This window comes from Phaenicophaeus curvirostris, chromosome 1 (genome assembly GCF_032191515.1).
Source record: "Phaenicophaeus curvirostris isolate KB17595 chromosome 1, BPBGC_Pcur_1.0, whole genome shotgun sequence".
Classification (NCBI taxonomy): domain Eukaryota; kingdom Metazoa; phylum Chordata; class Aves; order Cuculiformes; family Cuculidae; genus Phaenicophaeus; species Phaenicophaeus curvirostris.
In genome coordinates, this window is record NC_091392.1 from 189,137,388 (window position 1) to 189,162,218 (window position 24,831).

Genomic DNA, 24,831 nt, shown 5'->3' on the forward strand with positions numbered 1-24,831 from the left:
TCCCCTACATCAGAAGCACTTTGATATCTTTATGTGGTGGGCAAACTACTTGTCATTTCAGGGACTAGACAAGTGACATCAGCTTTTCCCTATTTTTTAAATACAGTAGGAAGATGCATCAGGGTAATACAATCTTTTTAATTTGTGATTTCATTTCAGAAGCAATGATGGCAGCACTGTAGACCCCTGTGGTTCTTTTGTGGTATCCACTAGGTGAAACTGTACTAGGACTTTTGCTTGGCATCTAAGATGGAAGGTGCTATAAAATTCTTCCTCTGACCAATATGTAAGTTTGGCAGAACATTATATTGAGCTGATTTTACACTAAATCTTCCTATCCTAAGATCTATGTTTCTTAGTGATGAAATGTTTGTTATTTTAATGACTGAACATGAACAGATGTGTTTAACTTTCATGGTTAATGATCTCTTTGTTTCTGCTTTCGATCCCTGCTTATTACACTAATGGACTCAAATTACTAGAGTGTTCAAGAGGCCATTAGGCTCTTTTATAGGACATGGAATGCTAATGGGATTCAATATGAAAATCCAAGCATTTGGTTCTTCAACTGAAATATTTGTGGTCTTCACGTGTGAAAAAATGTTTTCTTTTTTAGAAGTGTTCATAGAGTATATGATGCTTTTTAAAAGATGTCACTCAGCTTATTTTTTCATGTTTGCAAGTACTGGTTTATAGACTTCTCCTCTGCATGCTTTCTGGAACATCACACTAACCTTAAAATGGAAATTAAAAACTCTGGGCCTCTTGCCTAAGGAAACCAAACACTTTCCTCAGACCTGGGCAATGGCATTATTAACTGTCATAAATAATCATTGTAAGCCAAAACAATGCTAAGAAGGGAAAGTAAAATCTGAAAATCAAAAGAAGAACCTTTGCTCTCAGCTTCCAAAGGTTAAATAAACTTGCAAATTGTTTTAAGAAAACACAAGGGGATGAGTTATCACATTGCTTGACTAGTAGCTTTGTGTTCCCTAGTTCATTGGTTATCCATTTGGCATCACCCTGTTTAATACTTGAAAAGATTAGCTGTATCTCTCTACAACTGGCTAATTACCCTAGGTGAATCTATGTATATTTATCAACAGATGGTCCCATAGTAATACTAGAGTTTTCAGGCCATTTGTAAATATTTCCCTTCCTAAGCCACTGACCAAACCAAACATTTTTAAATTTTTTCTTGGACGTTGTTCTGGTTTTGGCTGGAATAAAATTTGTTTTATTTCCAATACTTTGTATAGTACTGTGTTTTAGATTTAGAGTGAAAATAATGTTGATAATACATTGATGTTTTGGCTGTTGCTGAGCAGTGCTTACACTAAGTCAAGGATTTTTCAGCATACCATACTGCCCTGCCAGCAAGGAGGCTGGAGGTGCAGAAGAAGCTGTGAGGGGACCCATCTGACCCAAACTGGCCTAAGGGATATCCCATACCATATGGTGTCATGCTCAGTATATAAACATAGTGGGAGTTGGCTGGGGGGATCACTATTCAGGGACTAGCTGGGCATCAGTTAGTGAGTGGTGAGCAATCATTTTTCAGGCACATCACCTCTTTTTCCTGGGTTTTACTTCTTTCTCTCATTGTTATTTTTCATTATTGTTATTATTATTATTATTATTATAAGCAGCAGCTTTTGTTTCCCATCATTACACTGTTCTTATCTCTGCCAATGAGTTTTCTCACTTTCACGCTTTCCATTCTCTCCCTCATCCCACTGGGGTGGGAGTAGTGAGCAAGTGGCTGCATGGTGCTTAGTTGTTGACCGAGGTTAAACCATGACATATATTACTAAGATGTAAAAAGAGTAAAATAGAAGAAAAGATAAAATCCTAGTTAATGATGGGACAGGCACTGCTGAAGTGCAAGAAGGAGGGAAGAAGGGACCCATTCTGGGTAAGTGAAGTTCTCTGTAGAAGACAGGTTCTTCCTGGTCCTGCACCATATGTGCTACATGTATCCAGATTTCATGGGTCCTGAGGTGCATAAATGGTAAAAGAGAAAGTGCTGGATTTGGCCCAATATAATAAAAAAAAAATGGAATCCTTTCTTTTGGAAAAATGTGAGTCCACTTCAGCTTGGCAGCCTTTGAAATCTTTTATGGTATGGAAAAGCTGAATAGCCAAAATTTACTCATCACAGCACAGAACTCAGCAACAGATAGTGATATTATGAGGTCAAAATAAAGTATTTTCATAAAACATATTGCTAAATTACAGAATAGATTGTCAAAGGATAGTGGGTAGTCCTAAATTTAAATAGATTCACAAGGAGAGTAACAACTTTATGGAGAATGTGTCTGTCAGTGGGTATGAAGCATAAGCGAGTAAAATAAATCACTGTCTGCAACGCTGAGTAGACTTCTGATTGATGAAAGCTACGAATGTTTCTAATGGCAAGCTTCATCCTCTTGCGGACCTGTTGGATATGACTTTCTCTAAGCTAGAAATTGTCATTGCTGATTTTCTCATATGGAGGATAGCTTGAAACAAAAGGCTTTCCCTGAGTTTAGGAGCTGGGCAGGGGACCTAGCACATAATGATGAATCAAAATGGTTCTAAGAAGGAACCAGTAAAAAAAAAGAAAAAGATTGAAAGAACAGATTAAACATTAGGAAATTAGGAAAGTACTCAAGCTACCTAGGGACAAAATTCTAGTGGAATGACCTTGAAGATGCCCCAAAAAACATGAATCAGTATTCTTGCACCATACAGGGAGAGCAGAGAGAAGCAAGGAAGAGGAAAGATGTAGTCGCAGCCTTGCTATGAAGTCTGGAGGACCCTGACAGCCAGTAGAAGGACCTCTGGCTGAACAAGAGGCCTAATGACCTACACAGGCTTAGTCATAACCTGGCTGAACCTGACTGGACTTTTTGCAACAACCAGCACCTCAAAGGAGGGCTGAGACCAGAAACTTGTTATACAAGAGTTAGCCACAATTCATCCCATCAAACATCTTCTCCTGGGTTAGGAGCTGGAGGGAAGAAAAAAGATGCCTCTGAACTCACCAGGTGGAAAAGTCTCCTGGTCTGAAAATCAGCTTTTGGTGACAGTGTGGGCATAAAGCATGACTCGGTTCACCAAGGCTGACATTCATTATGCACTTACAGACTGTGCTGATAAGAGATGCTGAATGCAATTCCTCAGTCTGTGCACATTCATCTCCTCGGTCAGCCTGGCCTGCATGGAGGTGTGTAAGGGCAGGAGACCACCAAGTGTGGCTAAACTCAGCCATTGGGCTGTCAGCAACAGGAAAAATGTTGGTAGGTGCCCTACATGCGCTTTCTGAGAATTCAACCAAGTTAGAGGGAACTCTAGTTGAACTTGTTCTCCTTGTCCTGCCTATTGAAGTCTATCCCACATGAGCCAGAAGAACTGACTGGATTTAGGTAGCAAGAGGCCCCCAGACTCTATGGTCCCATAGGAGGAGATCTGAAGACTCTGTAAAGTAGTTAGTGATGTTAGTTTCACAGCCCATTGAAGAAGACACATAGTTGGACACAGTTTTCTCAGGCCCAATGGTCATTTAAGGCCTAAAGCTCACTTAAGTATTTGCAGAGGAAGACATTATCATTGGAAGTGTCTCTCTCTAACCTCTTACTGCTTAGCATCCTTCCTCACTTAGTGGCATTGGAAGAGATATAATTATTTGAATAAGGGGCTAGAGCAGTGGAGTCCTTCGCACGTGAAATGAAAAGACTCCCTCTTTTGCCCTCAGCAGAAAAATAAACAGGTTGGTTTCCAGTTTAGGAGACACAGCAAGTACAGCTTGCAGCCTGTACTCACCACTGAGAGGACTAACAGTTCAGTCCTTCCTCCATTGGCCCTTGCTCTAGCCCACTAGTCTCATGTTTTACTTAAACTATTTCCAAGGTAAAGTTGTGAGATGAAGTACCTGAAAGGTACAATTGTGCATATTGGTAGCACTGGTCTTTGTCCTGTAAATCAGGTCACATAGCATTAATCCCCTGCAAAGGTATAGAGACTTGGGTAGATGATAGGCACATACCTTGTTGGAATACATACAATGGATACATTACCTTTCATGTAGACAGGGTATGGCTGGCTTTCTGGGCTGCACATGCACATTGCTGGCTCATGTCCAATTTTTCATCTACCAATATCTCCAAGTCCTTCTCTGCAGGGCAAGTATCAGTCAATTTTATTGTGGTGATCCAGGTGCAGGACCTTGCACTTGGCCTTGTTGAACTTCACTAGGTTCACTTGGGCCCACTCCTCAAGTCTGTCAAGGTCCCTCTAGATGGCATTCCTACTTTCAAGTGAATCAGTTATACCATTTAGCTTTGTGTCATCCACAAACTTGTTGAGAGTGCGCTCAGTCTCACTAAGTCATTGATGGATATATTAAATACTACCGATCTTGGTAAGGACCCTTGAAGGTCATCACGTTACTGGCTTCCACATGGATATTGAGACATTGACTGTAAATCTTTGATGTGGCCGTCCAGGCAATTCCTTATCCATCAAACTCTCATCTCTAATTTAGTAGCAAGAATGTTGTGGGGGACTACAAAAGGCCTTACAGAAGTCCAGGTAGGTGATATCCATAGCTGTGCCCTTGTCCACTGATGCAGCCACTCTGTCATAGAAGGCCACTAGGTTGGTCAGGAAAGATTTGCCCTTGGTGAAACTATAGAATCATAGAATCACCAGGTTGGAAGAGACCCTCCAGATCATTGAGTCCAACCATTCCTATCAAACACTAAACCATGCACCTCAGCACCTCATCCATCCGCCCCTTAAACACCTCCAAGGAAGGTGACTCAACCACCTCCCTGGGCAGCCTGTTCCAGTGCCCAATGACCCTTTCTGTGAAGAATCTTTTCCTAATGTCCAGCCTAAACCTCCCCTGGTGGAGCTTGAGGCTATTCCCTCTCATCCTGTCCCCTGTCACTTGGGAGAAGAGGCCAGCACCCTCCTCTCCACAACCTCCTTTCAGGTAGTTGTAGAGAGCAATGAGGTCTCCCCTCAGCCTCCTCTTCTCCAGGCTAAACAACCCCAGCTCTCTCAGCCATTCCTCATAAGACCTGCTCTCCAGCCCCCTCACCAGCTTTGTTGCTCTTCTCTGGACTTGCTCCAGAGCCTCAACATCCTTCTTGTGGTGAGGGGCCCAGAACTGAACACAGTATTCAAGGAGCGGTCTCACCAGTGCCGAGTACAGAGGGAGAATAACCTCCCTGGACCTGCTGGTCACGCCGTTTCTGATACAAGCCAAGATGCCATTGGCCTTCTTGGCCACCTGGGCACACTGCTGACTCGTGTTCAGTCGGTTGTCAACCAACACTCCCAGGTACTTCTCCTCCAGGCAGCTTTCCAGCCACTCTTCCCCTAGTCTGTAGCACTGCATAGGGTTGTTGTGCCCCAAGTGCAGGACCCGGCATTTGGCCCTGTTAAACCTCATGCCATTGGTCTCAGCCCAGTGGTCCAGCCTGTTCAGATCCCTTTGCAGAGCCTCCCTACCCTGTTGGCTGTCTCTAATCACCTTCCATATGTTTCAATGTATCTCCCAGGAGGATCTGTTCTATGATCTTACCTGGCACGGAGGTGTGGCTGGTTGATTGGTAGTTACCAGGATCCTCCTCTTTACCCTTTTAAAAAAATAGGTGTTATGTTTCCTTTTTCCAGCCACTGGGGATGTCTTTTCCAGTCACTTGGTACTACTATGTTTATAAACAAGTAATACAATAAATCATAATGTAATACCAAGTAACATAAATCCAGTCAATAGTTTAAGTGAGTATACTTTAAATCAGTCTATAGAATTCTTTAGTTATATTCACAATTCTTTAGATCTGGGCTAAAACTCCCAAACACTGAAGCACCATTTTGCATAAAACAGTCAAAGTAAAATGGAAGGTACAATAGACACATTAAAAAAAATATTGATTCTTTTTAAACAAACTTATAACTTTGCTGGTCAGATAACTAAAGAGGTGATAAAAACTAATAGGGCACCATGAGAGCAGACAATCCGAGCTATTCCGTGTGAGGGCTCATATCTCCAGCAGGGTTTGGGTGTTGTATTTACTGCTTGAGTGCATTGCCTGCTGTGTTCTGTTACTGATGCAAAAACGGATCCTGCTGGACTCTACAACTTCCAATCAGTCAACACTGCCATCTTCCTGTAGCTTTGAAAAAGCAGAGGGATTTTTTTAAGCAAAGGCCTTTCATATAATTAAAATAATACTAACAATTTGTAAATGAGTTCAGTTTAAGGCAAGTCACTAGAAAACTTATTTTCTTTCAAAAGATTGGGCTAATAGGATGCTACTACTTGATACTTTTATATCCCTCAGGCTTATTTGCAGAAGCTGGCCTTGTTTACTGGCATGTATTACCAGTATGTTGGCAATGCATGCAAGGCAGGAAAATGCATGTATTATCTGGGTTCTTGTTGCTTTGCATGGGTGAGTTCATCTGCGTGTAGGAAAAAACATTCCATACATCAGCATCAGTAATGCATACTAGAGATCAGAGACTACTGTAAAAAGTAACTTGTTCAAAATGTAATACCAACTTCACTGTAAGAACGCCCTCTCAAGTTCACAAACTGTGGTGTGACAGACTATGTCTGGCACAAAATGCTCATGGAAGATTAGGTTTGAAAGATAAGAATTTGTGGTGAATGCCCTGTAGTACTCATTCTCTTGCTACAAGAACAGTGCTTTTGTGTGACCAGTCTAATCAATCATGAAATAAACAGTGCTGCTGAAATATATCTGTGAAATTATATATATAACATTTCCAAAATGTGAGCAACAAAGGATGTCACAGTCAGCTTGCGATTTTGAATACGCTGCAAGAGTTGAATTGATCCAATTAATTATTGTGTGTGAATTATCTGCTTGGTTGCAAATTCCAATCTAAATTGCATATTCCTTTTGCTTTATATTTTGCCCTTAGCATGGATGATGATAACACAGATGTATCTCTCTCATTCTTCTGGCTGCTCTTACTTGGCGCTTCCAACCATCATTAAAAGCGTGGCAAAGGGCAGCAGCAACACTTGAGGATGTTTAAGGTGAATTATCTGAATATTTGAACTGATTGCTATAAATGACTCACTGCTGAAGTTTCTCATGGTGATAGGTTTGACATTTTTCCACGCAATTCTTTTTAGGCTCAGACTCATAGTTGGGAGGAGAGGGAATAACCAGAGATGTGAACTGCAATTTAAAGAGGTAACACCTCAGACTATTTTGTTTTTCCTCTTTGAGTGAAAAAAAAAAAATAAATTGAAGCAAGAGCCAGGTACTACATGAAGGCAATATAGTAATCACTTATTGCAGAGGAAACTGTAGCACAAGGATTCTCTATTAAACTATAGAATAAAAAAGTTCAGAAAAGGACCAAGCCGAAAGTCTGCTAAGCAATAGAAAAGTCACTGTCTAGTAGCAACAAATCAGAAATTGCAGAAAACAGCAGGAATGGGGAAATCCCAAAGGTAGTCAGTTAAAAAGCACAATGTGAGAAAGAGAAAGCAAGACTATTCTGAAGGAAAAAAAATGTATTTTTATTGCCTAAAAATAATTGCAGGTCTGGAAAGTTAATGTTCTTACATTGTCCCAGCACTGAACTTGAACATCCAAGAGTACAGGACTGCTCCACATGTCAAGACAAGCGAGATTATGTAACACTTCCAGTAGCAAAAGTTTCAAACTAAAGTTCTGATTTCAAAAAGCTTTTATTTTACCCCTGGTTATAATTTTAAACTACGTTACCCTGTATATGCCCGACTTGTATATCCTCTCATGACCGTTTTTGTGGAAGAAAAGACTGAGAAAATTCTGGAGGGATGATCCTGTCTGAACTAAGTAAAAAAACGCGTGCATCTTTGAGAGTTGGGTGGAAAACTGCACTTAAAGAATGAAGACAGGTGCAAGTTTACCACTTTAAGAGTGACTACTGCAGTAACAGCTAGGAGTGGGTCTACATTCAGCCTTAATTCAAAGCCAAACTTGAACAAAAAAATTATATTCTGCTCTTAAAATTAAAACTAGCATGCAAATACTATGTACAAACCTGACTTTCCATTTCATCTTAGGTTTTGGAAAACGTAGGCAGGCTTTGGAGCACTGGTTCACCAAATCTTTAGGTGTGACCGTACAAATGCCCAAATCCTCCCATGTAGTTACAAGAGAATGGCCATTTACTTTTTGTTGTTTAGCTTGCTATTCTGTATGCAACTCCTCCACTGACCAATGAAATAATTAACGTTTCCATTAGCTTCAATTAGCTCTGGTAGCATGTCACGTGAAACTGCGCATTTTCCTTTTGATTTGCCAAGTGATGATACGTATCATTCCACTGGGAACACATAACTAGATTTCCCAATAATAAAATAACAGCAATACTTATAATTAAGAAACTCACACCTAGTGATTTATAGTGCTTAAAATACAAAGCCTACCACAACCACACCCATAACCAGCACAAGCCAATAACAGAGTAAACATCTAGCAAATCTTTACAGACAAGCAAAGCTCTGCATGCACCCGCTGAGGCTCCATCTGGGTGGCAACACCCACCCTGCTTGCTGCAGCACCCAGGCTAAATTTAATCTTCTGCCGGGTGGCCACCACGGTCCTCAGTGCATTCTGGCCAGTCTCTAGCCCTTCTTTGTGCCCTCACTGCTCCAACCGCCACCCCAAACAAACAGACCCCACACCCCTTTGCCGTACTCCTCTTCGCCGTACTCCTCAGGGATCGTTTATATTTCCCGCGGCGGCAGCCGCCGGGCCCGCCCCCTCCCGTCAGGGACCGCGCGGGGCCAGCAGCGCCCGCCCCGCTCCCGCCCGGGTGCTTCTGGCGTTTTCCCGACTCAGGGAAGGGCCCCACCGCCTCAGACGGCTGAGAGAGCTGGGGGTGTTTAGGCTGGAGAAGAGGAGGCTGAGGGGAGACCTCATTGCTCGCTACAACTACCTGAAAGGAGGTTGTGGAGAGGGGGGAGCTGGGCTCTTCTCCCAGGTTACAGGGGACAAGACCAGAGGGAATGGCCTCAAGCTCCACCACGGGAGGTTTAGGCTGGACTTTAGGAAAAAAAAAAATCACCAACAAGAAAGCTGGGGGCGGGCGGGAGGGGTGATTGTTCACAAAGACTTGTAGTGATAGGACTAGGGGCAATGGGTATAAACTAGATAGGGGCAGATTTAGGTTTGATATAAGAATAATTTCTTCACCGTGACAGTGGTGAGGCGCTAGCACAGGTTGCCCAGGGAGGTTGTGGCTGCCCCATCCCTGGAGGTGTTCAAGGCCAGACTGGATGGGGCCTTGGGCAGCCTGGCCCAGTGGGAGGTGTCCCTGCCCATGGCGGGGGGATCAGAACTGGATGATCTTCAAGGTCCCTTCCAACCCAAACTATTCTATGATTCTGTGATTGTAAAATGGGAAAAGGAAAGGATTTGGCATGTGAAACCTTAACAGCTACACAGGAGAATAAAAAGAAAAACTGGCACGAGGATGTAATAAACAGGATATTCAGCATTTTGGCTTGAAATAAAGGAGGGGGGGGTGTGGGTGTGGGTGTGTGTTAACGGGTGGAGATCCAAATGTATTGGCCCTGATTGCTGTACCCAAGTTTAGGACAAATGCTTAAGCGAGGATGAAATGTCTTCTTTCTTTGGTGGCACCGGCTTGTCTGCGGTGCCAGGTTCAGTGGAGGGGCAGCCGCTGCTCCACCTCTCGCTGCACTGCCTGGGCCAACCCCTCTCGAAAGACATGTGGCAGGACCACCCCAACACGTGCTGATGGGGACAGGTGAGCAGCTGCTTTCCCGCCTGAATGTAACCAGTTTCGCGCGGAAAAGAAATGTCTATAAGGGGAGAGAAGGCTAGGCCAGACCCGGCTCTGGCTGGACGCAGCCCTGCTTCAGCCACAGGCCCAGCGCTGTATGCCTTGCTTTGTTGGCTTTATTCCACAATAAAACAGATACTTTAAACTCGTAACATCTGATGGGATGCTGAGCAGGGGATAAGATGCTGAGTGAGGATGTTGTATGGGATGTTGAGTGGGAATGGGGTACAGGATGCTTAGTAAGGATGGTGCAGGGATGTTTTACCACAATGTGCTAATCACAGAGCACTTTTGGCATAAAAGCCCAAACTCTTGAATACTCTGGAAAATGAAATTTTACTGAACTTATTACAGCAAGAAAGGGAACAAATGGTTGGTAGTGATCAACAACAAGTTAAGAGTAACAGCTTTTAAAGGCAGTGCTTCTCATCATGACTACAAGGGAATAAGCATTGTAATTAAGAAAGATACATCACTAATTGCCTCATCACCATCATCCAGATCCAAAGTTGTTGTGGAAGCCTTTTTCTCATGAGGAACATTTGGAGAGCTGGCCCCAGCAATTAGGAGTCCCATGCAGTGCTTCCACTTGTAGGCAGGGTCTTCAAAAATTTGCTATGAGGGGCCTAGCTTTTATGCCACTGGATAAACAACTTACATCACCCCAAAAGGGAAGGGAAGGGAGGGGAAGTGAGGGGAGGGCTGCATGCTACAGACATGCATTTGAGATAAATTCTCTTCCTAGGGCTGGAAAGTGTACCATCAACTCATGCTGGGTTACAGCCTTTTACACAAAATTTGTTGTTCAATGCAGTGCACAACAATTTACCTTTGACATATAAAGTGACAGTAGCTTCCAGTGAACACACCACGCTTCTGTGAAAGAAAATACATTTGTCCCAGTTCTGTACTTTATCAGCCTAAAACTCCTCCATCTTTTCTCCCCATTAGAGTGCACACTCAGAAGTACACCCTGACACTTTATGTTCAAGTCTGCAGTTCTGTTGGGGGATTTACCCAAGTGAGTACACGCATCTCTGTTCGGAATTCAGTTGACAATCCACCACAAGCTGTTGTGTTTCATAAACTGCTGGCCTCAGTGAATGATTTAAGTGCACCAATGACATCTTAACTCGATACTGGAGTTTCTTTTATTTGGCTTATCTGTCAGCTTCAGTCTTACACAACAGGAAAGCCGTAGCACTCTCCAGCTCCCCAAGGCTCAGTTTCAGGAAAGTCTGACTAAGAAAGCCCAGAATATTTCAGTTGAGAGTACCATGGAAATGAACCAAGTAGCTGCTGCTCTTTCTCAAATTACACAGGAGGTTGCCAAAGTGAACGAGAGTTACAAGGCCTTGCCATCAAGAAAGTGACTGAAGTAATGGCAGGAGGCATGTTCCGCACAGTGGGTTTCTATGTGTTACCTCCTATGCCGTTTCCCAAGTGTATAACTGGGGGTTTATTCTTACTCAAGGATGCTGGATTGATTTGATGTGATCTGCTCTTGACAAGCCATCCTGTTTGGGTTCCCATGTCCTTTTTCCTCAGATGCTTGTTCACTGATTATTGAACAATTAACTCTACAATGTTCCTGGGGATCAATATCAGGCTGGCTAACGTGTTTCATTTTTATGGAGGTAGTAATCACAGATGACTTTGTCCAGTCCTCAGGATTGTCCTTGTCCTCCAGGAAAGTTTATCCTTTAGAAGAAACCATCCCTTGAGGTGCTGCAACTGTCCATGCTACTTCTGAAGCCAGAGACGGCAAAAATGGCCATATTAGAAAGGAGACATGCTGGAGGCCATTTAAAGTTGTCGTTATTACAACTACTGAGATCACAAAAATGGCAAACAGCTCAGTAGACTGGGATTCAGAGAGAGTTGGTCTTCTCACACTTCCTTGCTATGAATATTGGAAGAAATCCTACTTTTCAACAAGTGTGTCATTTCAATGTGCGTGTGTACACACCCAAACCCACCCTCCCGTGCCCCCCCAGCGTCCCTCTCCCAGTTTCTTTTTTTTGGTGAAGCTCCTTAGGTATTTTACATCTCATAAAGACATGGCTGTTGTGGACAAGTGGAACAGCATATATGAAAACCAAAATTTATTGAAATGTCATTTATATAGATATGATTTATTGTATGGTTTCTAAATGTAAAGAGATCAGTGAGGATTTCACAAGTTTTTTGCTCTGATCTAAATGATTTCATCCCTCTTCATGCAGTTTCTCATTTAGATCAGATTTGAAGGATTACTGTGGGCTTCTTAGCGTATCTTCTAGTTCGGAAAACAGTAAAGCAGTAGAGATTTTTCTAGTTTTCTTTTACTTACTCTCTCAGTAGCAACTAAAACACTATGGGTTATCAACATTGTTCTAGGCACCAATTCAAAATGCATACAAGCCACCCCTATATTCTCTACCCTTTATTGCACACTATTTATGTCATACTCAAGTCCCACACTATGACAGCATATCCTCATTAACTATCCTAATTAACTACCCTCATTAACACTTTGCTGCCTAACATGTCTGTAAAATGTCCCTAAGTATCTAGGAAATGTCCATTTAGTTCATTCAGTCTGTGGCTTTGGGTTCCATCTGCTATGCTGGTCACTTGGGGTGGGAGAAGTGATATCTTGCGTGGAGTTTCTGGGCACCAAATCCTTGTTCATTTCCATAGCAACCCTCTCCACAGAGTGGAGCAATTTGTAAAAATTGTCAGGGTTCAGCCTTTGAAAACAGCAATACCACAAAGACTCATATGAGACGCCTTCCAGAGACTGGGTTAGGAATTAGAGGAGCACCATTTTTTCCACCTTCATTTTGACCCTGTCCTAGGAACAGAAACTTCCATGGTTCTGGGAGGACATTTCATGCAAGTCGGAACTATGGATCATGGTATACGAAACACAGTGCCTGACTGAAGTTCATTACATAATGTAATAAACTGGCCAGGCTGGATTGATGGGCTGAGGCCAGTTGTATGAGGTTCAACAAGGCTGAGTTTTGCATCCTGCACTTGTCCTACAAGAACCCCATGCAGTGCTACAGGCTTGGGGGAAAGCGGCTAGAAAGCTGCTTGGTGGAAAAGGACCTGGGAGTGTTGGATGATAGACAGCTGAATAGGAGCCAGCAGAGTGCCCAGGTGCCAAAGAAGGCCAATGGCATCCTGGCTTGTATCAGAAATGGTGTGGCTAGCAGGATTAGAGAAGCGATTGTCCCCTGTACTCAGCGCAGATGAGACCACAACTTGAATCCTGCGTTCAGTTTTGGGCCCCTCACTACCAGAAAGACATTGCAGTACTGGAGTATGTCCAAAGAAGGCCAATAAAGCTGACAAATATTCTGGAACACAAGCCTTATGAGGAGCAGCTGAGGGAACTGGGGTTGTTCAGGCTGGAGAAAAGGACGCTGAAGGGAGGTCTTATCACTCTTTACTGCTACCTAAGAGGTGGTAAATGCCCCATCCCTGGAAACATTCAAGGTCAGGTTGGACAGGGCTGTAATAACCTTCACAGTGGATGCCTTCTCTTGATTTTAGCCTCGCTAGCCTCGCTACAGTTGGCCTTCTGGGCTGCAAGCGCACATTGCCAGCACACATCCAGCTTCTCATCCACCAGGATCCCCAGGTCATTCTTCGCAGGGCTGCTTTCAGTCTCTTCATCCCCCAGCCAGTATCTATACTGAGAGTTGCCCTAACCCTGGTGCAGGATCTTTGCCTTGTTGAACCTTATAAGCGTCCATCGCTGCCACTATGGGTCCTCAGGGACACAGAAACAGGAGAACCTGCAGCAGTATCTCCAGCAGGACTTGACAGAGTGCCAGAGCTGGGCACAGGCCTTTCGCAGGCACTGTCCTTTCCTGTCTGGCCCTCGGCTTGCCGAGAAAGGTGCCCTGCTCGTGGACATCAGCTGCTGGGGACCCCTCTCTGCTGGAGTGCTTGTGCCCAGAGCAGAAGGGATGCTCCAGCTTGACCCCATGGAACTACTCTTTTCTAGCTCCACGGAGGTGCTTCTTCTCTCTGGTCTTGTGCGCATCTCTTTGTCCCTGTAACCATCTGCAGCCTTCTCCCTGTCCACCATGTATGAGGAGCTGCAGGGTAGTGATTCCGCATCCAGAAGAAGCGGTGCCCTGTCCCCAGCATCCTCAGGTACATATTCTTGCTCAGTCCATACCAGTATCTCCTGTGGGGATTCCTGGCGAAGTGCTGGCTTTGACTTCCACGTGGGCCCTTTGTCAGGCTTGGGGGCTGAGCCATGACCCGCTGGGGCAAGGAAAATGGGACAACCCGAGGAAAAGGAATCGATGGACTCACAGGAAACATACTGGTTCCTGTCCAGAGTGGGCAAGGAGGACTGCAAGGAAGACCTGATCTCTGGAGAGCGCGGGCCGAACAGCGGAGACCATGGGTTCAGGCACTCACTCATTGGTGCCTTCAGGTTCATGGTGTGTTTAGGAAGAGAGAATGAAATCAGCTGCCCCCTAGAACCTCTGGCAGGATGGTTGTGAGGGTCTGGAGCACGATCTGGGGATGTCCTCCAGCGCTGCATGATTCATCGTGCTCTGCTCTGCTCCTCCATCTACCGGAGTAGACTTCGCCGTCTTCTTCTGAGACTTCTTCCACGGTTTCTGCACTATCCACAATGGGCTGGGTGAGATGGGAGCAGCTCCAGTCGCAGTGCCACAGCCCCCCATGCAACTCCATGCCACAGGACCCCACCCCACACAGCAGCACAGCACAGTGCAGAGCGGGGCAGTGTAGTAATCACCTACCCGGAGCTTCAAGGCCTACAGAATGCAAATTATCAGGCTGACATGCAGCACCACCATCACCACCTCAATCATCTTAATCAGGTGGGACCTCCTGGCTCTCCAGTGATGGGACCGACAACACTGCTTGCGTGGCAGAGGCTGAGGGTATAACCTGCTGAGTGCACTACCCACCACTCCAGGAGGCACATGTCTCCTTTTACAGTGTGGCAGGCAGACCCCTCAAAATATCAGACAAGCATGAAACAATTACAAGATGAAAAATGGTAGCATTTCTTCCACTTCCAATGTAGTTGTCAAAGAATATTTCTATGCATGCATATGGAACATGAATTTCTTGAAGCCAAGTGTTTTAATTAAAAAAAAAACCCCAAAGTCATAGGCAAGTAGTTTTCACTGACTTTAATTTTAAATAATTTTCAAGAGTAATATAAAAGTTACAGGTTTGTCTATTCAGACTAATCGTTTTTTTTCCCCCCTCAGAACTTTTCAGTGGAGTTACTTGCTGCATTTTTCAGATAGTGCTGTTTAGAAAACACTTCAAATGACACAATTTAAGCTTATGTTTTCCAGAAGAGAGGGTTCTGTGTCAAACGTCTCTGGAAGTTCTCGTACCTAGAAGAAAAAAAAAAACAAACCAAGAAAAACAAAACGAACCAAAACCAGTAAGATGTTGCAAATAAACTGGCTTTAAAAATGACAAAACCAATTTAGTCTATGTGGAGAACAAAATAAATTACATCTACTCCACATCAGGAAGTGAGCAAATCCAAAATCCTCCTTTCTGATTCCATATGAAGAATATTCACAGTGAGACTTATTTATTTCAATAACAACATGTTTTACTATTAAGTGGTATCCCACAGGATGCTCATTCAAGCTTAGTAAAACTAAGTCAATTAGAAGTGGCTACTTTGTGCATAACATTTTTGGGACTGGGAAATAAAAGTTCAGGCCAGTAGAAGAGTGAGTCTGAGGATGCCCATCATCCTAGTAATCAGATCAAGTGTCTCACAGAAGAAACCCCAGGAAAAATCAAACCAAGGAAAGGCTCTAAAAGGTTTTAAACCCACTCAAATTAGAGAAAGGCTTATTTATATATGAATTTCCAAGCCAAACTATTGAATTTCCATTGTAACCTTACCACTGCAGAGACCCAAGATACTCTATACATTACAAGCTCTAATTAAACACATAGTAACTCACATACATATTGATGTTAACAGATTTCTACACAAATGTGTTCAGTTTATTAGAGCTATGCCTCACTTCACCATGCTGTTTTGAACAACAACAGCCAAAAGCAAGTTCAACATCATCCAGGCAATGACCAACCATCACCCCAATTCTTTAGCCTGTCTTCCCTTTGGTTTCTCTCAAAGACTTCACCCACAAGTATTATGGAGTACACAGTTACCTTCTAAACAGAAGAGATCTGCATCAAGTTACACTCCCCCAAAAAATATACTGCTGACATTAACTGCCTGCATATTCTTGAGATCTATACCAACAATAAACCTGCATTCCTAAAGCCCACAATATTTTTTTAAGAAGGGGCCAGGTTAATACTGTAGAGGCTAAAGAGGTTTAAACTGATAAACTATGGGAAAGAATTTTCTGACATCCTAAAGTGCTGCCTGCGGTTCCAAATTCATCTCCAGACTATACACATTATCCCCCTAGACAGCTATTTCTTAAACCAGTCCTGGAAAACAACTCTCAGACTTTTGCATTTGTGCTCAAGGGTATTGGTGACAGAACCAAGTCAACTAGGAACACAATTCCTCCACCTTTCCCATGTTCTTAAGCAATGTAACTAAGCTGGAACTATGTCTAGGAAGAGACCAAGCATAATAAGAACAAATTAACAAGTATCAGTGTATTCTTTCTTCCCATGACTACAGAGCATTTGCATAATCAGCAACACACTGCAAAGCCACTTGTCAACAGCAATATTTCTAGAAGCAGAAAAAATTTCAAAGGCTGTATAGCCCTTTTCCAACAAAAAATGGTATGAAGATGTGGACAAATAAATACAGAAACAATGGGTAGAACCTCTGTGTACTTGAGATAAACAACAAAAACTTTTAAAACGTTTTTGCCCCATCTCACTGATGTAACAGTTCAATAATTAGCTAGTTTAATGCCTAGAGAAAAGAACACTTGTTACTAGAGATCATTGCCATTACCATTTCAGAACTACATTGGCAGGAATGAAAGCTTCAGAAGGATTTGGTGTCATCTGTGCCTGGGTAACAGCAAATGATGAAGCAAAGTTATAGAAGTTATCCAACATCTTCTGAGTGAACTGAAATAAAAAGGAGACATTTTAAGTAAGTTATTTTTTCAGATTGAATTTTTGTGCAGAGGTTTAACAGATACAACTCCTACATCATGTAAAGTTATCATTGCCATCTAAAACACAATGGGAAAGGGGATATATGTTTTAGATAGACCAAATATCATAACTCTCAGTCTTGCCTCAGATCCATCCAGCATCCAGAAATCATTTAAAGAATCTTCGCTTACCCTCTCCCTGCCCAGTTTCATCCAAATGGATAAACAGTTTTGGGAAGAATATTTTCTTCTAGTGATAAAGTAGTCACGTAGTGACAAGAGCTGTCACGCTCCTCCAAATTATACCATCAGAAGAACTGCAGACAAGGTCAAAGCTGCCACTCCAGCTCATAGCAAAACACTAGCAGTTAAACCAGCTCAAGTCTGCAGTCCCTCTCATTACACGTCATACTCCAGCAACAGGGAAATCTCCTTTAGCTTTCACCACAGAGAGGCTGCTATCCTGGCATCCTCTGCCACAAGAACTTGCTGAGGAAAACATGAAAAAGATACACAGGAAACCAAATTAGAAAACAGGAAGTAAGTGAAAGAGAGGCCAATAAACCTATGGTAACTCCTTCATTCTCCTCTTCTTTTTATTTATTTATTTAAAACACATGCATTGTTTTGATGGAAGAACAAAGCATTTTCCTAGACAGTGAAATGATGGAGGAAACCAGACTGCAGCAATATATGCACCCTCTCACGCTTCCCTCAGCCTGCTCTAACAAAAGGAGTCTGATGTCCTACAACCCAGGAGCCTCCCCTCAAGTCTCGCCGTATTCACATGCAGAACTCTGATTTTGGCCTACTTTTTTCCATACATCTTTTTTATAATAGAAATATATGTATATAAAACCACACATACATAATCAAAGTTTCACAAAGCTTACTAAAAATGTAGCAGGATAGCAATCCCTCAAGAGTAGCAACAGACAGCTTTAAAAATATACTTTTATTGCTCTACTGTAGCAGTTCTAAAGAGATTATGTCAAGTATAAAAAAAAAAAATAAGTCAAAGATTTCCTTCATGACTACGTATTTTCTCCATAGGAGTAACCATTACTTCAACCTTTGGCTCAACAGCATTCCTTGAAAGCAATATATAATTTTAGTTAAGAACCTGCTTTTTTTAATAGAAAAATCCACCTAAATGGAAGTTACATTTGTAAAAAAGTTAGGCAATCACGAGACTTCTTTTAATTTAAATGCTATTGCCAGAAAAGCCCACCAGCAACCTCGTGTGGCACATTATTGCCTCATGACTTAACTACTGCTATAACAGAAATGCGTGGAATCAAAAATATTATGTAGATGTCATTTGCCCTTACCCACTCAGTTAACTACACTATAAAAAAAAGTGTCACTGAACTCCTACTCATGATAACTTAGCTATTAGCTATTTAGAGCTATTCTGTGTATAAACTGCCATTACTGTCTAATTAACCAATGTAACTCAGCAAGTGTCTGTAAGTAAAGTGAACATGGAAAAAAACCACAAGCATCAATAAAGGCCTCATCAACTTGTGAAATGTTAAAAGATAATGCCAGAGCCATTGGTATTCAGGAAATCAAGACCTGCTATGCAGATCTAGTGTGCCTTGAGCTGCTGTTAGATGACCAACTAGCATCCAGTGCTGGCTGAGCGTTTCCAGAGGTTCAAACTAACAGACAAGGCTGGGTAAAAAAATGGCAAGTGCTGGGTCCTGCACTTGGGACACAACAACCCTGTGCAGTGCTACAGACTAGGGGAAGAGTGGCTGGAAAGCTGCCTGGAGGAGAAGGACCTGGGGGCGTTGGTTGACAGCCGACTGAACATGAGCCAGCAGTGTGCCCAGGTGACCAAGAAGGCCAGTGGCGTCTTGGCTTGTATCAAAACCAGCATGACCAGCAGGTCCAGGGAGGTTATTCTCCCTCTGTATTCGGCACTGGTGAGACTGCTCCTTGAATCCTGTGTTCAGTTCTGGGCCCCACACCACAAGAAGGATGTTGAGGCTCTGGAGCGAGTCCAGAAAAGAGCGACAAAGCTGGTGAAGGGGCTGGAGAACAGGCCTTATGAGGAATGGCTGAGAGAGCTGGGGTTGTTTAGCCTGGAGAAGAGGAGGCTGAGGGGAGACCTCATTGCTCTCTGTAACTACCTGAAAGGAGGTTGTAGAGAGGAGGGTGCTGGCCTCTTCTCCCAAGTGACAGGGGACAGGACAAGAGGGAATGGCCTCAAGCTCTGCCAGGGGAAGTTTAGGCTGAACATTAGGAAAAAATTTTTCACGGAAAGGGTCATTGGGCACTGGAAGAGGCTGCCCAGGGAGGTGGTTGAGTCACCTTCCCTGGAGGTGTTTAAGGCACGGGTGGACGAGGTGCTAAGGGGCGTGGTTTAGTATTTGATAGGAATGGTTGGACTCGATGATCCAGTGGGTCTCTTCCAACCTGGTTATTCTATGATTTCACAAGGGTCAGTGGTACACTTGGATACCTGTCTGCATCCATACCCAAGTTTGCCCTGACTTTCGAGTGATTTCTGACCAACCCTGCAAGTCCACGGACTGAAGTTCCAGCACCTATAAATTACTAAAGATCCACTGTCTTACATGCATTTAGTCATAGCTGCTCCTATAAGGAAGCATCACAAGTATTTTTACAGCAGAGTGACACTGACACAAGTGAGTCTATTGGTCTGATTCTACTGAGCATGCAAAATCCAATCCTTTACAGGTGACAGTTTTCCAGTGTAAAAAGAAAGTTATTTCAAAACGTCAAGGGATCCAGCCAAATGATTCAGCAGTGGCTAGATTGGTTACAATGCTATAGCATCCCACAGCTGCTTTTTTTATTATTATTATTAGGTCTTCAGAGGCTCAACTCTTAAGACTTTCACAGTACAAAGAATTTCTGAAAACAATGTCCAAGCTACCTCTGTGAATGAATCTACTGATGACACAGCAGCATTCGCAACAGGAGTCTGTTGAGCCAGGTTCTCCAGCAGTTCCACCGAGATTCCAATCTGGGCCACCGTTGGCGTCTGAGGGAGGTTCATGGCACCAAAGGGATGCTGACTTCCTTTCCCTGAAAGCACCGCAAACAGCTCATGTTAGACTTGGCAGACATGTAAAGATCGTGTTACTTAAATCACTGGGTTTCTCCTGTAGAAGGTATTCCTTAACTCCCACCAGAGAGATCTCCATATGTCAGAAATACAGGAAAACCACGCAGTCCGAGCACAGGCACAGGCCTGAAAGAATACACACCGACTGCCATCCCAGAGCGGGGTGGGGAAATAACCAGAGAAAACCAAACCTCACAAACACAGACCATTCAGGTTTTAACATGAATCATAACTACCAGTTTTGATGGGGGGAAGGGGAGTTGATTTAACAGCCTCATTTCCAGCAAACACCAAGACTGCATCTGAAGAAAAAAAAAATCTCAATGCTTATTGCAAGGTCAGTCACCATCTGACATGACAATTAATCCTCAAAAAGAAACATGTAATAAAGTTGGACACCTTGGGCCTTTGACTATAAGCAATATCAGCAGACACCAGTCCTCAGCCACTGATCAAGGGGTCAAAACAACAACAAAAAAACCAAACTAAAGTCTCACAAATCACACAAGCACTTACATTTCCAGCCTCATAGCACAGCTTTTAACAATGGTTAAAAGTTATCAAGAACAACAACAGAAAAGCCTGCTTTTAGATATAGTAAGTTTGTATGAAGACTGTTAAGATATACAATGCAAAAACTTTCCTGATTATAGAGGAGCTCAGAAGGAAACTTTTAGAGGGTACTATGATGTTCCTGTGAGACATCTGCAAGACCCAATCTAGAAATGTCTTATTCAAAGAAGGTTACCTGAGTTTAAATAGCACCTGTCTATGAAAAAGCATCCAGGTCTATAATTTAGTCTCTACTCGACAAATCACTTTTTCACATTGAAGAGTGCATTCTACAAAAGCAAATTCCCCTTTAGTCCATGTATTGAGGCAACCTTCTGGTATCCCACTTGGAAACATTGCAACATTCACCTGCATTGTCTTTCCCAAGCGAGCACAGGACAGGAAGAAGGAGAAAACCTAACAAAAAACCCTGGATCAACACCATTTTCCCTGATCTTCAAAGTCTGGAAACTGCATTTAACAGCCCAACCGGTCCTTACGAAGTGCAACACATCACAAAACATATACAGGTCCAGGGCATTTCAGACACTAAATGCAAACTCAATGGAAGAGTTACTAATGATACATTTAATGACTCCAATTCTCTGTAACCCCTCTCCGGTCTCCCCTTTCTACAGCCTCATAGTCTTCTCCATCATAGAGTTGTTTATAGTCATAGAAACTAAGGCTGTGTGGCTTATACTGACTGCGGTCAGAAACAACAATGGTATAGACAGAGGTCTTTGTTGTTCAGACCAAGCACAGCATTGCTTCACAGTATTGCAAATGCCTTCAATTGTGTCACAGAGTTCTTCCCCAAAAGTAAAATTATGGCTAATCATGAAAAAAACATCTGAAAATGTGTTTTCCTAAGCTGTGTGAAAATATAAAATAGTAGGTCTCATGCATGAGAACTTACTGCAAAAGCTGGCAAAAGAAACTACCATTTCACTAACAACACAACTTTGGAATATTAAGAAACTTAACCTCAAAACCCTCCCTATGGGTGCTATTTCCTCTGAAGAAGCCCAGATTTTTGAGGAACATATATGATCAGAATTCATTTGCTCTGCACTTTGAGAGCCCTTATCTCACATCACACTGCCATTCAGGACTGATTCAAAAGAAAGCATGCCCCATTATGAATTAATACACGTTATTACAGCAACACTTATCAAAACAGAGACTCAAGCTAAGGCTGCAGACTGCCTGGAAGCCTGTAAAAGATGTGTATTACTTTATCAACATAACACTTCAAGCTGCTTGGCCAACAAATCTGCCCTTTTAATAAAGCAAAGATGTGAACTGAAGCACTTAATCATTTTTTATAATAGGCACTTAGGAAAAAAACAGCCATGTCTGGTTCAGGTAGCACCAGCATTCTCTGACTCCTCTATAAGTTTATATTCAAAACAGTCAAAACACCAGGAAAGCTGTTGTGCAATGCCAACACCCTCTACTGGGGAATTACACAGCGCAACCAGAAGCGAGAGGGAGATGGTTGTCTGAAATCTCTACATCAGACTCCACTCATTGCAAAATCTGTCTCTCTGCTACAAACAATACAACCACCTTGTAGCAGAAGCTGGAAGAAAATGCAGCAGGCATGTCTGAAAGCCATGCTATGGAAGTTACATGGTCATTCTTGCACAGGTTCTCTATGCACTGGAACACATACTAAGTCTGCTCAAAGGAGTTTCCGGATCAACACCATGAACAAAAGATGATGAGAAATTTCACTAGTATCATTAACATACATGCAGACTTCAAAAAGCTTGACAAACTGCTCCTAGTATTACATCTGCTCACAACTACCTGGAAACACTCAGAGGTCTGCCTTTTCAAGATTTTGTTCAAAATGACCTTCAAATATTTTTCCCCTTATGCGTGCAGGAACACATTTGTTTTGCTGACTGCTACGTTCTACCAGTCTTACCGGATTTCAGTCCAGAAATTTTGAAGATGGCACTTGGCTTCTCATTAGTGACAAACCCCAGCAGCTGCCACACTGCCATCCCATTCTGGTCTGGATAACAAAAATAGACAGATCCTCCCATTCCTTCTGGAAATGGTATTGTTCCCAGCATGAAGACCACTACATGGTTGATGTTTTCATAGTCCGGTAAATCAAATACAAATTTGTCTTCAGCCACTTGTTGCGGAGCTGCTTGTACCTAAAGAGAACAAATCTTTTGTTAATATTACTATGTCTTAAATCTTTGACTGTGAATTTCCTTCTACAGAAATACACCTGAAGTGGAACAGAACAAGAAATGAGGAACGTACTATCCTAAATATAAAATAGCCAGATAAAAATCAAACACAGCAGAAGAATGACTGCAAAAAAGTATTAGTAAAAAACATCTACCTGCACTGAATGTATATCCTACCTGGGACTACAGGATCAGAATACCTTCGCTCCCCATGTGCATAGGGGTAAAATAGGGTGCAGAGGAGGTTGCCAAGCCCATAAGCAGTGGCTGTTGACCACCTAGCTGGCATAACCCCAGCATCATGGAAACCTGTTCACATAGGAAATACAACAGACCTTGAGATCGGCACCAGAAGGGTGGCTTACTGCCAGAGCAAGATACACCCTTCTCTCCACCCCAGATGCCACATCCTTGCAGCCAACGCACAACTCAGCCTTAAAAACCTTCTTTTAAGTTCCCAGGTGGACTCTGAGGAGCTCAAGCCTCTCCATTAACAGAGGGGACGGTGCCTAACTCCCGGCAAGAAGGCTCCGCAATGCAGCTGCCTCTGTGTTCGGGGGCCCGGGGCCAGCGGAGGCGCGGCGGGCGAAGACAGCGAGATCCCCTCTGCCCGAGCCCGGGGAGGGGCGGCCGGTCGGGGCGGGGGGGCCAACGCGGGGCGGCCGCGGGGGAGCTCCCCCTCGGCCCCAACGGGCCGGCGGTCCCGCCCGCAGCCGGGGCAGCGCTCACCAGCCTGCCCGCCACCAAGCAGCCGAACATGGCGACGGCCGCCCAACCCCCTCAGACGCCTCTCTCCCCCACGGGCTCCATCAGCGCCGTCTCCCGGAAGTCAGCGCGCCCCGCCGGGGTACTTCCGGAGAGCGGCCTCCGGGGGCGAAGGGGGAGGACTGCAGCTCCCGTGGTGCAACGCGCGCCCGCGCCTCCGGCCGTGCCGCGCGGACGGGACGGGGCCTGGCGGGAGTTGTAGTTCGCGTTTGGAGCCGGGCCGAGCTCGGCGCCCGATTCGCGGCTGATGAAATCCGCCTTCAGAAATTAACGACGGAAAAGAAATTGGAGAGTTAATCAGAAAAGCAGCCTCGTTAAGCACGCTGACGTACGTCAACTACACTGAGAGAGACAGCATGTGATGCTGCGCTACCAAGAAACTCAATTTGTCCTCACAGATACGGCGCAGGTTCTGGAAGTTCACACTGAAGAAAAGCTGCACGTTGTGTGTCCTCTCTGTGTAACCCGAGCCTCATGTCCAGTTCTGGAATCCTCAACACAAGAAAGATATGGAGCTGTTGGAATGGGTCCAAAGGAAGGATACAAGGATGATCAGAGGGCTGGAGCACCTCCCAAATGAGGAAAGGCTGAGAGAGTTGGGCTTGTTGAGGCTGGAGAATAGAAGGCTCTGAGGAGATCTTATAGCGACCTTTCTGTACCTGAAAAGGCTACACGAAAGCTGGGGAGAGGCTGTTCATAAAGGCTTGTAGCAATAGGACTAGCGAGAATGGGTATAAACTGGAGAAGGGCAGATCTAGATTAGACGGAAGATTCGGAAGAAATTCTTCATGATGAGAGTGGTGAGGCATTGGCACAGGCTGTCCAGGAAAATGGTGGCTGCCGCATCCCTGGAGGTGTTCAAAGCCGGGTTGGATGCGGCCTTGGGAAGTCTGATCTAGTGGGAGGTGTCCCTGCCCATGGCAGTGGGTTTGGAACTGGATGATCCTTACGGTCACTTCCAACCTAAACTATTCTATGATTCTACCATTCTGTGATTTCAGAATACCTACCCTCAGAGTGAATCCATTGCACAGAGCACAGCCCTCCTTTGCTCAGTGGTAGCTTCCACCACTGACATTTCCAAGCCTCCATCAAACCTTCCACAGATGCCTGCAAGGTAGTTTCACGGCATGATTAACATCACATAAGAACACAGAGGTACAAAAAAAGACTAGTTGTCCAGGGACAACAGCCTTCACTATGCCATCATCTCTTTAAGCTGAATGGAGACAAGCAGCGCCAGAACATCTTGGTGAACCAT

General features: G+C 43.8%; 1 protein-coding gene across 3 annotated transcripts; it reads right to left on the minus strand.

Annotated features, from left to right (window-relative positions):
• Positions 1–14,990: 14,990 nt before the first annotated feature.
• On the minus strand, positions 14,991–23,675 carry HIKESHI (heat shock protein nuclear import factor hikeshi). 3 transcript variants are annotated; one of them, XM_069883210.1, is made up of 5 exons: positions 23,535–23,675; positions 22,529–22,766; positions 19,849–20,000; positions 16,793–16,911; positions 14,991–15,218 (listed from the first exon to the last, which is right to left on the minus strand). In XM_069883210.1, the coding sequence occupies exons 1-5, from the start codon at positions 23,562–23,564 to the stop codon at positions 15,164–15,166; spliced, it is 594 nt and encodes a 197-aa protein (XP_069739311.1). In that variant the 5' UTR covers positions 23,565–23,675; the 3' UTR covers positions 14,991–15,163. The 3 variants fall into 3 exon arrangements, with proteins under 3 accessions (XP_069739311.1, XP_069739322.1, XP_069739317.1); XM_069883221.1 differs by lacking the exon at positions 23,535–23,675 and adding an exon at positions 23,141–23,354; XM_069883216.1 differs by lacking the exon at positions 23,535–23,675 and adding an exon at positions 22,961–22,980.
• Positions 23,676–24,831: the final 1,156 nt, after the last annotated feature.